The 15,276-nt window shown below is 36.8% G+C and overlaps 1 protein-coding gene across 1 annotated transcript in view; it reads right to left on the reverse strand.

Moving 5' to 3' along the window:
• The window catches only part of DOK6 (docking protein 6), a 392,119-nt gene that overhangs the window by 136,290 nt on the left and 240,553 nt on the right, over positions 1-15,276 (reverse strand). The window contains exon 4 of the mRNA XM_029220785.1: positions 12,466-12,585. Coding sequence (XP_029076618.1) covers positions 12,466-12,585 — 120 coding nt within the window. The remainder of the gene's footprint in view (positions 1-12,465; positions 12,586-15,276) is intronic.

A 15,276-nucleotide genomic window follows, 5' to 3' on the forward strand; every position in this document is an offset into this window, starting at 1 on the left:
TGCCCCGGTCCGGGAAGATCCCACATGCCGCGGAGTGGCTGGGCCCGTGAACCATGGCCGCTGAGCCTGCACGTCCGGAGCCTGTGCTCCGTAACGGGAGAGGCCACAGCAGTGAGAGGCCCGCGTACCGCAAAGAAAGCAAACAAACAAACAAAAAAAACAGTAATATCTTTTAATCCCCCAGGAACTAATTTATTTTTTTCCTTCCTTCCTTCTTTCTTTCCTTTTCTTTACAAAAAAATTACTGTTGACAGCATTTTATCTGCATTTCCAAGTAAATCATGTTCATTGTAGTAAATACAGAATATCATTAAAAATTCAACTGCTATTATACCGTATAGAGATAATCTGTTAAAGTAATGTGTATCTTAATATACAAACATGTTCACATATATTGTACTTATAGTCATACAGAATATAAAGTACTGAACCCTTTATATTGCCTTTACTATAGTATAACATTTTCAGGTGCTATTAAGGATTCCTTGGGGATACAATTTTAATGATTGCATAATATTCTACTGTATAGCTATGCCATATTTCATTTAATAATTATCTATTTGATGAATATTGAAGTTAAGTCAGCTTCTGTCTGATATAAATTAGGCTATAAGAAAATAACCAACTTTCAGCTTAATTTGCTAAATAATTCACTCAATAATAATATTGAGTCATAGGGTTTACTTTATTCTTATATATACATTTTGGATCATTTTAATACCCTTGATTATTAAATTACATTGGGTACTAAGATCTGAATTATTGGATTAAATGCCATAAACTCTTTTAAGAACCACACATTGCCAAATTGCTTTCCAGAAATTCCTTACCAATCCATATTCCGATTAAAAAACATATTTTATATTTTATATATTCATTTTACATAAATGTCCCCTGCCAGATTTTTAAACTAGGTTTACTATTTCTCTGTTGATTTTAAGAATTCTATATACGACAAATTTTTCCTACCATGTTTATGACAAAGACTTCATCTCAGGTTCCCTTAATTTTGTTTATGGTGTTTATGGCCAGAAAATGGAAAATAGTTTTAATTTTTCTAATAAGTCCTTTGTTACTGAAAGGTTAAATATTATATTACCCATTCATAGCAGTTTTAGCATTTTATTTTTTACAGTAACTGGTATATTGAAGCACAATGAAATGTTCATATCTTATTTATAACGTTTATTCAGTTTTGACAAATGCACAAGACACAACTTTTCTGTCACCTCAGAAAGTTCCCTTATGCTATTTTCCAGCTGCCCGTTGCCCCCAGAAGCAACCACTGATCTCATTTCTAACACTGTAGGTTATTTTTGCCTATTTTAGTAGCCTCCTGTGAGCCAGAAGCTCAGCACGTCACTAATTTAGTTCCAGTTTGTGGCATTCCATTTTTATTTTTTATTTCCCTTTAACTTTTTTTGATGGTGTTTTTTGAGGAGCATAGGTTTGAATTTTGATGAAGCCCAAATTATTTATTTTTACAGTTTTTTTTCAGTGTTTTATATAAGAAATCTTAGCCTATCCTAAATTTGCATCCACCTTAAATTGATGTTTGAGTATGGTGTGAGGTAGGGGTTAAGGTTCATTGTTTCCTATATAGATATCCAGTCAGTCTAAAACTATTTATTAAAGAAATATTCCTTTTCTCATCGAAATGACCAATAAGCTTATGAAAAAGGGCTTTGGTGCCCTTGTCAAAAATTACTGATCCATATATGTGGATCATTTTCTTTCTGTTCTGTTCCACTGACCTATTTGTCTATCCTGTCCTGATTAACTGTCACTTATAATAAGTCCAGAAATTAGAAAGGGTACACATTCCAGCTTGGTTCTTCCTTTTTGAGACAATTTGGCTAGTGTTGGTCCTTTGCCTTCCAAATACACTTTAAAATTAACTTGTCAAGTTCTAGAAAATAATGCCTGGCTTTCAGGATTTTTATTGGAATTGTGTTGAATCAATAGGTTACTGTAAGGAGAACTGACATCTTAACAATATTGACTATTCCAATCATGAGTGGCTTATCACTACATTTATTTAGATGTCTTTTCATTTCTCTCAGCAGTATTTAGTTTTTACGGTAGAGGTCTTTGCTGATTTTATCTCTGAGTATGTGATTTTTTTAAATGGTATTATAAATGATACTATCATATTTGTAATTGTTCACTGATAATATATATGTGTGTAAATGTTATATATATATTTATATAGATAAGTTATATCTATATAATATTTACACACACATATATACACATAAATACATATTAACTTTTTATCCTGCAACATCACTGAATTCAGGTAGTTGCAGTTGCTTTCTCATAGACTCCTTAGCGTTTTCAAGGTACACTATCTTAACCTCTTCTTTTCTTACTAACTTTTATAATTTTAGTTTCTTTTCTTGTCATATCACACAAATTAGGACCTTAAGTAGAGTAAGTAGAATATTGAATAGAAGTGGTGAGAGAGGATATCTTTCCCTTATTCCCAATCTCATGAGGAAAGCATTCAATATTTTACCTTCAAGAATTCTATTTTCTGAAGGTTTTACATTGATGTCCTTCATCAGTTTGAGAAAGTCCCTTCTATTCCTAGGTTTTTGAGAGTTGTTTTCATAAATGCATATTGTATTTTATCAAATGCTTTTTATGGATCAATTGTAATGATCATATGATCTTCTCCCTTGACCTATTAATGTAGTGACACATAATGGTTGATTTCTGGGATTTTTTTTGCATTTCTGGCATACATACCAATATTGATCAGAGTGTATTATCTTGTTAATACTTTAATATTCCATTTTCTAATTTTTAAGAGGATTTTGTACTTATATGCATGAAAGATATCTGTCTGGAATTTTATTTTCTTGCATTGACTTTCTCTGGTTTCAGTATCGGGCTTATAGTGGCTTCATAAAATGAATTGTGAAATCATCCCTCCTCTTCTGTTTTCCAAAAAACTTTGCATAGGATTGATATTATTTCTTCTTTAAATAGAATTCAAGAGTGCAACTGTATGGGACTGGAGTTCGTGTATGGGAAGCTGTATAATTTTAATTTAAATTTCTTGAATGGACATAGGGCTCTTTAGGTTTTCTATCTTTTGTTAAGTTACTTTGGGTAATTTGGATCTCTGTTAAGTAATATAAAATTTTATTTTATTTACAAAGCCTATAATCAGAGATAATATTTTGATTTTTTCTTTTATGGCAGATGGAAATTAAAAAACATTTCCCCCGACACTTTTCCTTCCAATTTTAACATTTATTATATCATAATCTGAGCTCTGGGACTGTTATTACTACAGTTAGGATTTTAAACTATGCTCAAAGAAAAATGTAGAGCTTTGCAAAATATATTTTTAAAGTGAAAGGCTAAAATTTGATGCTCTAAACATCCACCTCAAAAGATTTGAAAAAGAACCTGCAATTAAATCCAAAACTGTGGAGCAACTGAGTGATTAGTCACAGTGAATGAGAGCAGAAATTAATACATTTTAAAACATACTGAAAAAAAGGTTTAATAAATAGGTAAATCTCTGATGATGCTGACTACGGGGAAAAAAAGCCAAAAATAACCTATATGAAGTAAAAAAGGAGCTATCACTACAGTGTAGACAGGTATTAAGAAGATACTACAAGGATGTTGTGATTAAATTTATGTCAGTAATTTTGAAACTTTGTAAGAAATGCAAGAAATGTTGCAAGGAAACTTTGCAAGAGATTCCTAAAATCACTGGTAGATGTTTTGAAGCTGATTATAATCAACAGTTTATTACCCTGAGTTTTCAAACTTTAGTGCATGTTAGGTTCCTGGGGTTATTAAAATACAGACATCTGGTCCCACATCCCAGAGATGTTTGTTTTAGAGTGTGGCTGGGGGCCCAGAATTTTCTTGTCTAACACACACTTGATGTGAATGTGACAGAGACATGCACAGTATTCCAGAGAAAGATGGACTTTCCTGTTAGGCACTGTGCTACTTGCTTTGCATGCTATAGTTTATTTAATCCTTACAACAATCCTATGAGACGTGTACTATCAGTATCATCCCAAAGAGCAGGAATCTGAGATTTAGAGCATTTCAGTCTCTTGACCATGGCCCCAGAGCTTATGAGAAGTGGAACAGAACTTGATGATGTACTAAGTTTGTCTGGCAACATATGTTCGTCAGGCTACAAGTTTGACTTTCAAGGTTGACACCATAGTTTTACTGTAGCAGGAACAAAATGGATCAACAAAAGTTGGGTATATCAAAAATGAAATCTCGGCCCCTGAATGCTTATACTGGTGGGAGGGAGAGGAAATGGAGTTCCCCGGACTGAGCCAGAAAGTTGCAAAACTCATTCAAGAAATCAGAGTTTGGGGTCCGAAAAACTCAGTACTCACTGAAATATCCAGGGGGAGAAATATAAGGTTTTATTCTGCCGGTGAAAAGGATGGAGAGTCTAATACAGTAGAAACACAGGATTAGACAATTGGAGTGAAAGAAGTAATGCAGAAGCCAAGTACAAGAATGGTAGGAAACATTCCTACCTACTCAAAGGGAACTCACAATATCCAGGAGGCCCATGAAGAGAAGCCCTAGAGAAGCTAATTTGTACTACCCGAACCTAAACAAGCTTTGGTACGAAAGTATAATGGACCACATTAATGCTCTGAATTAACAGAGCACAGAAGAGTGAGACAAATTTGAGGTCAGCGTTCTTAACTGTTTTTGAGCCACAAACCACATTAGCAGTCTGGTGACGCCATGGACTCTTCTCAGAATTATGCTTTTAAATGTATAAAATAAAATTCATAGCATTACAAAAGAAAAAAAAAGAAATCTCATTAGTGTATACTGAGGTTTTCTTTTCTTTCCTCTTTGTGTGTGTGTATATTTGTGTTTGTTTTCTGTCAAATGAGGACTCATTTAACCCAGTTTCTGATCAAAGTTCAATCTTTGAGCTTCCTCCTCGTTTCATCCAGGCTGATTTGAAAACCCCTGGAACTGATATAGTCCCAGGAGTCAGCAGAGGAAACACGGTCCTCTTATCTGGTTCGTATGTACCCATCTCCCTGTGGAGTTACTTCACTTGCTTTCCTGTGACACAGCAAGTCCTGCTTTCAGAGAGTATCTGGGGTCCAGTGGGGGCCAACAGGAAGCCTGGGCACCCCATCCATGCCATATCAGTTTTGAGACAGTTGAGGTGTAGCTTTATCTTGTTACACCTTGCTAGGCTCTGCTGACATCTCTCCACCACATCTCTCCATCTCTTCCTATGCTTGTCATCAAACTCCATGCAGAGAATCAAATTCTAGTCTTTGTTCTTGTAGTAGCCTCCAATTTACATGAGAAGATAGAAGCATGTATCTGTGTCCACTCAAACTCCCAGGGAAAGGGTAAGGGCAAGGCATTACCTTATCTTCAAAGTCCCTCTTTTTGCCTGTAGTTGGGAGATACCAGTAATTCTGGACTCAGCATTCTCCCCAGAAGCTTCTCCTTTCACATAATTACAAATGTTTCTGAAATTTGCGTCTTTGTTTATCACTGTGTTTGTATAGGGCATGTTTCCAGGGCAAAGCAAACAGGACAGGTCCTTTGGTGTTTCAAGATATTTCTCCCAGTATGCATCTCACTTTGTAACGATATGGCCAGAGTTAGACAATGGATCGCTTAGATTTGGCGGTGTAGGGAGGGAAGCACTACAAAACACCCTTGCTTTCCTTGAATCATCTATTTCAAAGAGAGGTAGAAATATATATGGCATTGGCCTTGATTCCATTGTAGTGCATACTGAGGACCAAACGGGAGAAGTGGTGTTTTGACCTAGTTTACTCATTATATGCAATGTCGACAGCAATCAAAGAATGGAATTAGCAACACAAGATAAGGCGAGGAGGCACATATTTAGGGCCCATTCAGGATTTTGTGTTATATCCATGAGTATCATCTTATTCTTGCCAGGATGGCTGCTCCCATCACCATCATCTTTCAGCTTTCCCTGTAGATAAGCACCTCCACTGGTTATACTGGCGTTTTCCAACCTGTTTCATGGAACAGATATGAATATCCACAAGCTGTGAACAGGGGTTATGCGTAGAAAAAGACAGATAGGTAAAATGAGTATGGGAAATGTTGCATTACACAAAGTTAAAAAAGATCTTTATTCTAGTACAGCTTTATTCAGCTCATGCATATGGTGACCATCATATAGGGTTGGTATTAATTTCCTAGGGCTGCTGTTACAAAGTACCAAAAAACTGGGTGGCTCAAAGCAACAGAAATTTATTATCTCATAGTTCTGGAGGCTAGAAGTCTGAAATCAAGGCGTTGGCCGGGCTAGGTTCTCTCTGAAAGCTTTAGAGGGAGAATCCTCCCTCATCTCTTCTAAGTTCTGGAGTTTGCTGGCAATCCTTGGCCTTCCTTGGTTGGTAGATACATCATGCAAGTTACATGGCCGTCTCCTCTCCATGCATCTTCACATCATCCATCTCTGTGTCCAAATTTCCCCTCTTTATAAGGACATATTGCATGTCATATCAGATTAGGGCTCTTTCTAATGAGTTTGTTTAAACTTGGTTCTCTGTAAAGATCCTATTCCCAATAAGGTCCCATTCTGAGGGTTAGGACTTTGACATCTCTTATTTTGGAGGGGAACACAATCTAACCCACAATAGTGTTACGTAATATTACATTCACTCTGCTGATTCTCTCACTGCAGAAGGCATATAGTAGTAGTAGCAGCAGTATTTCCTGGAACTCACTTTGGGAAATACAGGAGTGTGTGGATGGCATTTGGAAGCTCAAACATAGGTATGCGAAATTTCTTCTCCCCATGCAAAAGTGGGTTTTGCTGAGTGTTATCCCAGGGACAAAAAAAATTAACCTGGAACACTCTTTCATGACTAGTCATAAAGTATGTGTATAAGTGTGAATATGGCTTACCCCAAATCATTTTTGAAAAACTGGGGAAAAGATCCTTAAAATAGAGAAAGTTTTACTGTTACGGGTGTTATTGTTTTGTCATTAACTGGCCATTTTCCAAATGAATAAAGGCCTGCTAATACTGGCTTTAATTACTGATGGACATTAAGAATTTCAGACTTCCTGCCTGATTGAGAGGGTTATTTAGAGGAATAAGAAATAAGTTTTTTTTTTTTATAGAAGGGTAGGCTGCTCTGATTAGAACTGATCTTACCTATACCACAGCACTTCTATTTTTATTTTAGCATGTAGATTATATATCTCAATTCTTCACTTCCTCTCCACATTAGGTCAGACTTTCTAACTCATGTCGTGGCCCCACAGGTGGGGTGTACTTTTGTACCCCTTGACTTTGGGCTTGGCCATAGGATTTGCTTTGGTCAATGAATGTCAGTGGACATGACAAATGCAGAGACTTAAATTATGTTGCAAGTTTGGGCTTGATCTCTTGCCCTAATGTTTTTGTTTTGGGAACACGCCTTAGGTAGCCGTTAGTGTCAGGAGGATGAGATATACATGGAAGAGATGCAGACATCATGTGCAGCTTGGAGCCAATCTCAGCATTACCCAGCCTAAATCCAATGAACCCTAGCCAACCCACCTATGCATGAATGATAAAGACACACTTCCAGGTCTGTGCTATTGAGATTTTGTGTGACCAAGAACAAAGCATTATTTTAAAAAACATTGATCAATACATCTTGTTTGTAGGTTTGTCTCCCTCACTATTCTGTGAGCTTTTTAAAAGTAATGGCCCTATTTTATATAATTCTACATTTCCTCAGCTTAGTTCCTGCATAGCATAGCCTCGAAAATGTTTGATGGGTGAAGAGTGAATGAGTGAGTGACATACAAGGGACTCTGAGTGGAATGTAGGGAGCACGGTTACTATGGCAACCCAAGTAAATAATTTAGAAACAACACTGGAATACCGCTTTGCTTCTGCAGAAAGGTTATACACACATTCTTAGGCTAAAAGTAGGAATTCATGCCAATTCTAGACCATTCATAAGCAGGGACTCTTGGTCCTGGAAAAAACTAAACCCTCACATCTGACTCTGCATTAACCAGATGGCAAAGTCTGAGGTTATTTTTCCATTTTGTTTTGGATAATGATCTCTTGTATCAACAGCAAAATGGACATATCCTTGAGTCTACTTCCAACTGCAACAGCAGGAACTTCACACAAGTGACTCGCTTCTTGGTTGTGATGCTTACTTCTGCTATTAACGATTAACACGTAACATTTGTTTTCTAGAATTGCTATTACGTATTGTGACTCCTTTCTAAATAACTATGATTATAACACCTTACATTAATATTTTCTAAGGTCAGCATAGGCTATCTTAAATACAACTGAAAGATGTGAAGATTCTGCAAGTTGTAAGAATTTAAAATTCAAAATGTCTACTTAGTATGCACTCTTTTGTGGCAGTGTTATCTGAAGTCCAAGAATAAGTTTGTGTGTGTGTGTGTACTTGTGTTCCCTTATTTTCACCTATACTATGTGGGATTCTGAACCAACAGGAAAACAGCTGACAGCACTAGATGAAAAATGATTATAGCAAAGAATTTAATCAATAACCACTTTTATCTTAGCAACATACATTACACATGTAAAAATTAATTGCACAAATGTTTACTCTTTGCTAGTCTCAGAGTAAATAAGACCAAGCTGTTTGAAGAATCAGAAAAACACTAGAGGAGTAGTAGCAATTTTGAATGTCAGAAAAAAAATGCTGTGGTTAGGACTGAGCAATGAGTCTTCCCTTGATGACGGGATACCACAAGATCACCACAAGCCACCATAATGTAATTTATTACATCAATTCTGCACACATGCATGTGTATCTCATCTCTTAGGAGAAATTTCAAACTAAATCCCAGCATATCACTGATAAAACATTAAAATAATGTTTCTGATGAATAAGAAATTATAGAATTTAGGGCTTCCCTGGTGGCACAGTGGTTGAGAGTCTGCCTGCCGATGTGAGGATCCCACATGCAGCGGAGCAGCTGGGCCGTGAGCCATGGCCGCTAAGCCTGTGTGTCCAGAGCCTGTGCTCCGCAACGGGAGAGGCCACGACAGTGAGAGGCCTGCATGCCGCAAAAAAAAAAAAAAAAAGAAATTATAGAATTTAACACTAAAATGCCTTAAGGAAAAAATCTAAATCTGTGATGACAAATCTTTCATAAAGGATTGATTCCAATCTGAACATATTAATGACTTAAAACATGTATTAGGAAGTTAAAGAATTTGTTTATATTAAGAGGTGTTATGATTGAAAACTATGGAAGGACAGCTTTAAAAGATAGTATTTTTTAAAATACTTTAGTTAGCTAAAACAACAAATATTTTCCCTACATGTAGTAAAATGAACAGGTGTGTCCCTAAAGCGATCCTGGGGCTCAAGGGAGAGGGTTCAAGTTAGCTAAAGAGCATTCTTAGTCTTTAGCATAGGATTTTATAGACTACTGGTAGTTATTTCAGGGCAGACTTAAAATGGAATTATCGTGTTTACGGGAGAGGTCTACTGATTAGGAAGTGACAAAATCGGGGAATGCAAGTAACAAATTGTGCCAATTTGTGTGTGTGTGCGGGGGGTCTTCTCTTCCAGGCAGCATGTAAACACATATTCACTGGGATTTTTGAGCTGGCAATAATAGAGTCTGTAATTTAGACATTCTGTCAAGATTTATGCCTTTCACGTTGTCCTTTGGTATAAATTATTCTTTTAAAAAGCTTTAGCTAGTTCTCAATGGCCAAAAGAAACAAAGGAAAGATGTTATTATTTGGACTTGAGGAAGCATTTTAAAGAAAGTGTATGTAACTCGAAGAGCTTGGAGCAATGGCTATGTCCATGGCCTTGGACTCAAAGAGAGAAATTCACCCATGTGGAAGGTACTTCCTGGGGAAAAGAAATCCTTCCAGCTAAGTTTTTCCTTTTAACGCTAAACAGTGAAGGGTCTCAATGATCATGATTGTGTGTGTGTGTGTGTGTGTGTGTGTGTAAGACTGCCAATTTCCTTTATGGTACCATGTACTTTTAGGGGGTCATTTAAATGGATCAAATACTACCTTCTTTAACTAAATAATTACTATATATTAAAAGCACATATAACCCTTTTTATCAATTTAGGATTATTAAACAAAATAAACCTAAAAAAGCATTGGATGGCATTGGATGTTATTATAATTTCAGGTCTTCTCTAAAGTGTATGCGGGAATTAGTTTTTCATTTCTTTATTTTTACTTGTGCTTTAAACAAACAAACTTGTGCTTTTTTAAAAAACTGAGCTAGGCATGAGAGTTAGTCTTTATTTTATATTATCTCATGTAACTATCATGACAACACCATAAATTGGTATTAGTTCATTTTCACACAGTAGCAAACTGAAATTAGAAGAGCCTTAGGAACTTGTCCTAATTAAGGGGTGTAGCCTACATTCAAGTTGCATCCTAAAAAGTTTGCTTGTTAGGCTATATCTGCTTGTGCTTCTTATATAGCTCTGGCATTTAACTCCATGTTTGTCCTATCCTAAAAAGTTTTCCCTTTATATTGTAGGTAAGTTACTTTGACATTATTATCAAATTAGAAATAAAAATTATAATAAACCAAAGGAGTACATTATCCATTTGGATGGAAACCATATACAACCCCAGATCTTTAAAGTAAAAGCATACAATTCACACCAAGTAAGCAGCACACAGTAATGCTTCCACCCACAGGCCTAATTTATTCACTTTCTTCATATTTTCTTTATGTAGTACTTGACGAATGTTTATCGGTAAAGAGTTTTTTTTTTTTTTTTCTTCTTTTCTTAAACTGAGAATGAACAGCATATTTTAAGCAGCACAATTATGGGCGTTCTGTACTTAGCACAGTTCTCAGAAACTAAATTGGAGAGATGAAATCCAAGAAAGTGTGGCAGACAGTATCTCTTTGACAAGCACACCCTCGGAAATAGTGATAATGAGAGCTAAGCCTTAGGCTGGCTTCCCGTAGCTACAGGGGTGACTTCCCTGGTCACCAAGGCAGTGCATGCATGTTTGGGTTACCTTAACTTTTCTGTAAGTTGTACCAAAATATCTACAAGTCCTTTCCTTAGTACCATTCTTTCAAATAAAGTAATTTGGTACCCCCCCCCAAAAAAAAAAAAAAAAAAGAAAGTGTGGCAGAGAAACTGGAATATCAAAAGGAAGCTAGAAAAAGAGCCACAGAAAGGCCTTCCTGACTTTCTGAAACTACCAACATGGGCAAAGTTGGTGCCCATGTATGTTTATAATCAGGTAGTGGGGAAAACATTTTTTCAGTGTAGCAAAACCCAAAAAATAATGTCTTTGATGGTCTATGAGACAGTGATGGTTGTTAGAATATTATTACTTATAACAAAACCATTATTGCTAAGTATTATCCTGATGCATTTTACTGGCACTGTCTACAGTATAAACCACAGATAATTCCAGAATTTCTTTTTAATAAGTAGTGTCAACCTTCACCAACATCCCTCAACCTTTTCAAAAACACTAGCCATAGAAATTAAGAACATTGGAAAGTTTCTATTTTCATACTACTAGATCTTCTGGTGGTAATGATAATTATTTTTTAAAATGGAGGGTAAAAAAGCTCATGACATTACTCTGATTTCATTATTTAGAGATGTTAGTCAAGAAGAGGCAGCATAACTTCTTAAGAGACATCAGAAATGTTTAATTAGAGAGCAGTGCAGTGAGTAAATAACATGTCACATAAACCTCAATTTTGTTAAACCCTGAGATTTCATGCATTGTACTTCCTTACGTGTAGTATGCTATGGACTGAATTGTGTCCCCCTAAAATTCATAGGTTTAAGCCCTAACCCCCAAGGTGATAGGATTTAGAGATGGAGTCTTTGGGAGTAATGAAGCTTAGATGAGGTCATGAGGGTGGGGCCCTCATAACGAATTAGTGCCCTTACAGTAAAAGACAAGAGAGAGCTTATTCTCTCTCCCCCTCTGCCACGTGGGGCCACAGCAAGAACTTGGCCTCCAGAACTGTGAGAAATTAATTCCTGTTGTTCAAGCCACCTAGTCCATGGTATTTTGTTATGGCAGCCTGAGCAAAGACATACTGTTAGCCACATTCCCTAAAATCTATTGAAAAATAACACAATAAGCCAAACTTATTTATTTAGACTCCAAATCTATAACAACTATCAAAGAAGAAAATGTAGGAATGCTGTCCATTCAAAACTTTATATATAATGAATAAACTTATTGTTGAGGTAACTTATTTATTGAGATGAACGACAATGCCACAGAGCAAGAAGGCAGGATTGTACCTTAGTATTTTTCTAGTTGGTATGCAGTCTTGAGAAAGTCCCTTAACAGCTGAGGTTGATCAGTTTATTTTCCCTTAAAAAGGATTGGTCTGAAACATTTCTGAGGTCCTTTCCACTTTCAAAGTTCTATAGCTCCCAGTGCACTTTAAAAGAAAGGAAGGATGGAGACGCACTTACCATTCTGTTCCCGCTGCACTCCTGCCGCCAAGAGATCAGGCTCCCCGAGGCTGATGTCATTCAGCCTAGTCCCCAGACACTCCATGCAGAGATGCTTGCACCACTCCTCGGCCTCCAGCTCTGAAAATGAGCACATGCCATGGAAGTCAGGCAAGGCTACATAGGAATGATGGAGAAGGAATGTTTCCTGAACCAGTTTCCCAGGTAAGTGGTGAGCATTAAAAAATCTACCTTAAGAAAACTAAAAAGCTATATTTAAGCAGTGAAATAAAACAATCTCCACAATTGTTTCCCTTGACATTATAACACTGTATTTTAAAGTTATTTTAAGTTATTCCAATGTACTTTATCTTATTTATAATTAATAGACTGAGATTTGTTTACTATCTAGTATATTTTAGATTGATTTAATTTGAGGAAAGAATTTACTTGGAAAAATTAATTAAATACAAAATAAAAATATATAAGTGAATAGCTGAAAAATGTTGAACTAGATTAAACACATGACTGTCCTCCTGAATGTAACTTGGATTTCTGCAGACTGAAGGTCTGATCCTCGTCATTCTGAACTGCAGTGGATCATAGATCAGCAAAAGAATGTGATCGATTTCCTTTTACAAATCTCAAAAAAAGACCATCCTCACTTAAAAAAATTTAGGGAGAAGATATTAAAAATAACTTCCCCCTTTAGAAAACTCCAATTATCTAAGATATTGATTAGATCACTCTCTTTTTATTCCCATTACTTCCCGACTTCTCTATATTCGTGGTTTTTCTTTGCTTGAAACCTTTGAACACCTTTCACCTACACAAAATCTTGTAGTGTTGAGTGCTTTCACAAACATGGATGAATTTGATCCTAATATAAGCCCTCTGTGCATGAGATGACTAAGGATTAGTGTCATAACTGGGTCTCATATCCTATCATGGGTCAGCACCAAGACAGAATTGGAACCCAAGCCTTCTAACTATTTTTATATGCAGAGATCCAAAAGGTTAGAAATTTTGGGCCAAGCCCCCAAATCACTGCACAGAAATTGGATAAGAGTTTTCCACTGACACTCATCCAGAGAAATTTCTGACTTTTTCACATAGCATAAGTCTGTACTAGAGCAGATTTCCTTCGAATCTCTTGCTCCTCTCTGTGGATGACATTTCCACCTTTGCCCTGGCATTTTAAACTCCCCATAAAAACGTTATCTGTGACACGTTTTCTTGACTCCAAGGATATGAGTATCAACTGCTCTGCTCGACAGCCAACGTCATCAAACCTGGGTAATGCTTTCTCCCTGTGCTCAGTCACACCGCCTTAGCATCAAAAATGGGTTTGATCAATGAGATGTCAAGCCATATTTGTCACTTTTTCTTCGTTTTATCAAGACCATAGAATGTTGTTAGAAAATAAAGAAAAAGAACATGCAGTCTCCCACGGAGTACTATTCTGACAAAAATAACGCTTCCAACGTTCAAATCACAAAAGTGATTTTTCCTTGCAAAAGCTATGGTTTGCATCCTTCAGGGATTGTCCTCTGTGGTGTCAGACACAGCATGTGCCCAAGGAGAAAGCAGATTCTCATGTGGGCCAGGCCTGGCTCCTTGTCTGGCTGGTGGGCTTTTCCTCATGAACCTAGAAAAGAATCCCTTCTGATCACAGGGCCTCTAATACAATAAAAAGGCATTGCTGAGGCTCACAGCTTTCTAAAAAAAAAAACACGTTTTTTCTTCTGGTGAGGGAATGCCAGCCTTCACAGAAAATTTTTACACAAGCAACAACAGCATATATTGAAAATAATTTTCATTAGATATATGAATTTTGACTTCTAAAATTTATGAAAGTCTTGAAAGCTTTTCTAACAACAGATCAAATGCTTAAGCCAATTTCCATGCCATGTCTCTAGAAATCCTTGACATTTTTGCTAAGGGAGACAATATGGCTATATTTTTTCTTTTTACATTTTGATGTTGTGACTATTTCTCAGAACTCCTCGACCTTCAATCATCAGTGAAATCACATGCAATTAACATCTCATCTGCATGACTCTACCTGCGAGTATTTCCAGGACCCCATAGATGGAAAGAAGAATATCTGCTATGCTACGTGTGGTAAAATTAAAAGTGTGAAATATGACAAAGCACCTGTGTCACAACATTCCCTTTAAATACTAAGTCAGTGCATGCCCAGAGGTTAAAGAAATATGTCCCTCACTCCTTCTAGTAACTCTTTTGTCCTAGGATTGAATGAGATAAAGAAAACAACCATACAGTAAAGGGCTTCTAGGAAGCTCGAGCTGACTATTTTGAGTAGAACTCAACTTGGCTTTTCTGTAAGGACCAGAGCCAGCGGGCTGCCTCCACAGCAATGAGAGGGGCTCCTGGGCTTCCACCAGCAGGTAAAGATGGCTTTGGCAGCCAATCTTGAGAATTGCAACGCTTCTGCATTTTAATAGTACAGCAGCATGTATGAAGAGAAATAGCAAGAGTAATACAATAAGACTAGATATAGTCACATTAAAGACTGAATTATAAACTATTTCAGAAAGAAAGAGAGAAGGAGAGGGAGAGAGAGAGGGAGAAAGAGAAAGAGAGAGAGACATCCCTGCAATTCAGCTCAGAAGAATCAGATCAGATCAGAATCATCAAGGGTTCATTTCTTTATTAACAAACATTTTCTCACTGTAAGCCAGGCACTGTGCTAAGAGGATATGGAAAAACACAGTTTCTGTTCCCAGTAATCTTAGAGTCAGGTGGGTGGGCAGGAGAGTCTGGTGTGTGGTTCTCTGGAGGGCTGTGGCTTAGCCGGTAGGAGCTGGG

This window comes from Monodon monoceros, unplaced genomic scaffold (assembly GCF_005190385.1).
Source record: "Monodon monoceros isolate NGI ecotype Baffin Bay Population unplaced genomic scaffold, NGI_Narwhal_1 Super_Scaffold_1, whole genome shotgun sequence".
Taxonomy (NCBI): domain Eukaryota; kingdom Metazoa; phylum Chordata; class Mammalia; order Artiodactyla; family Monodontidae; genus Monodon; species Monodon monoceros.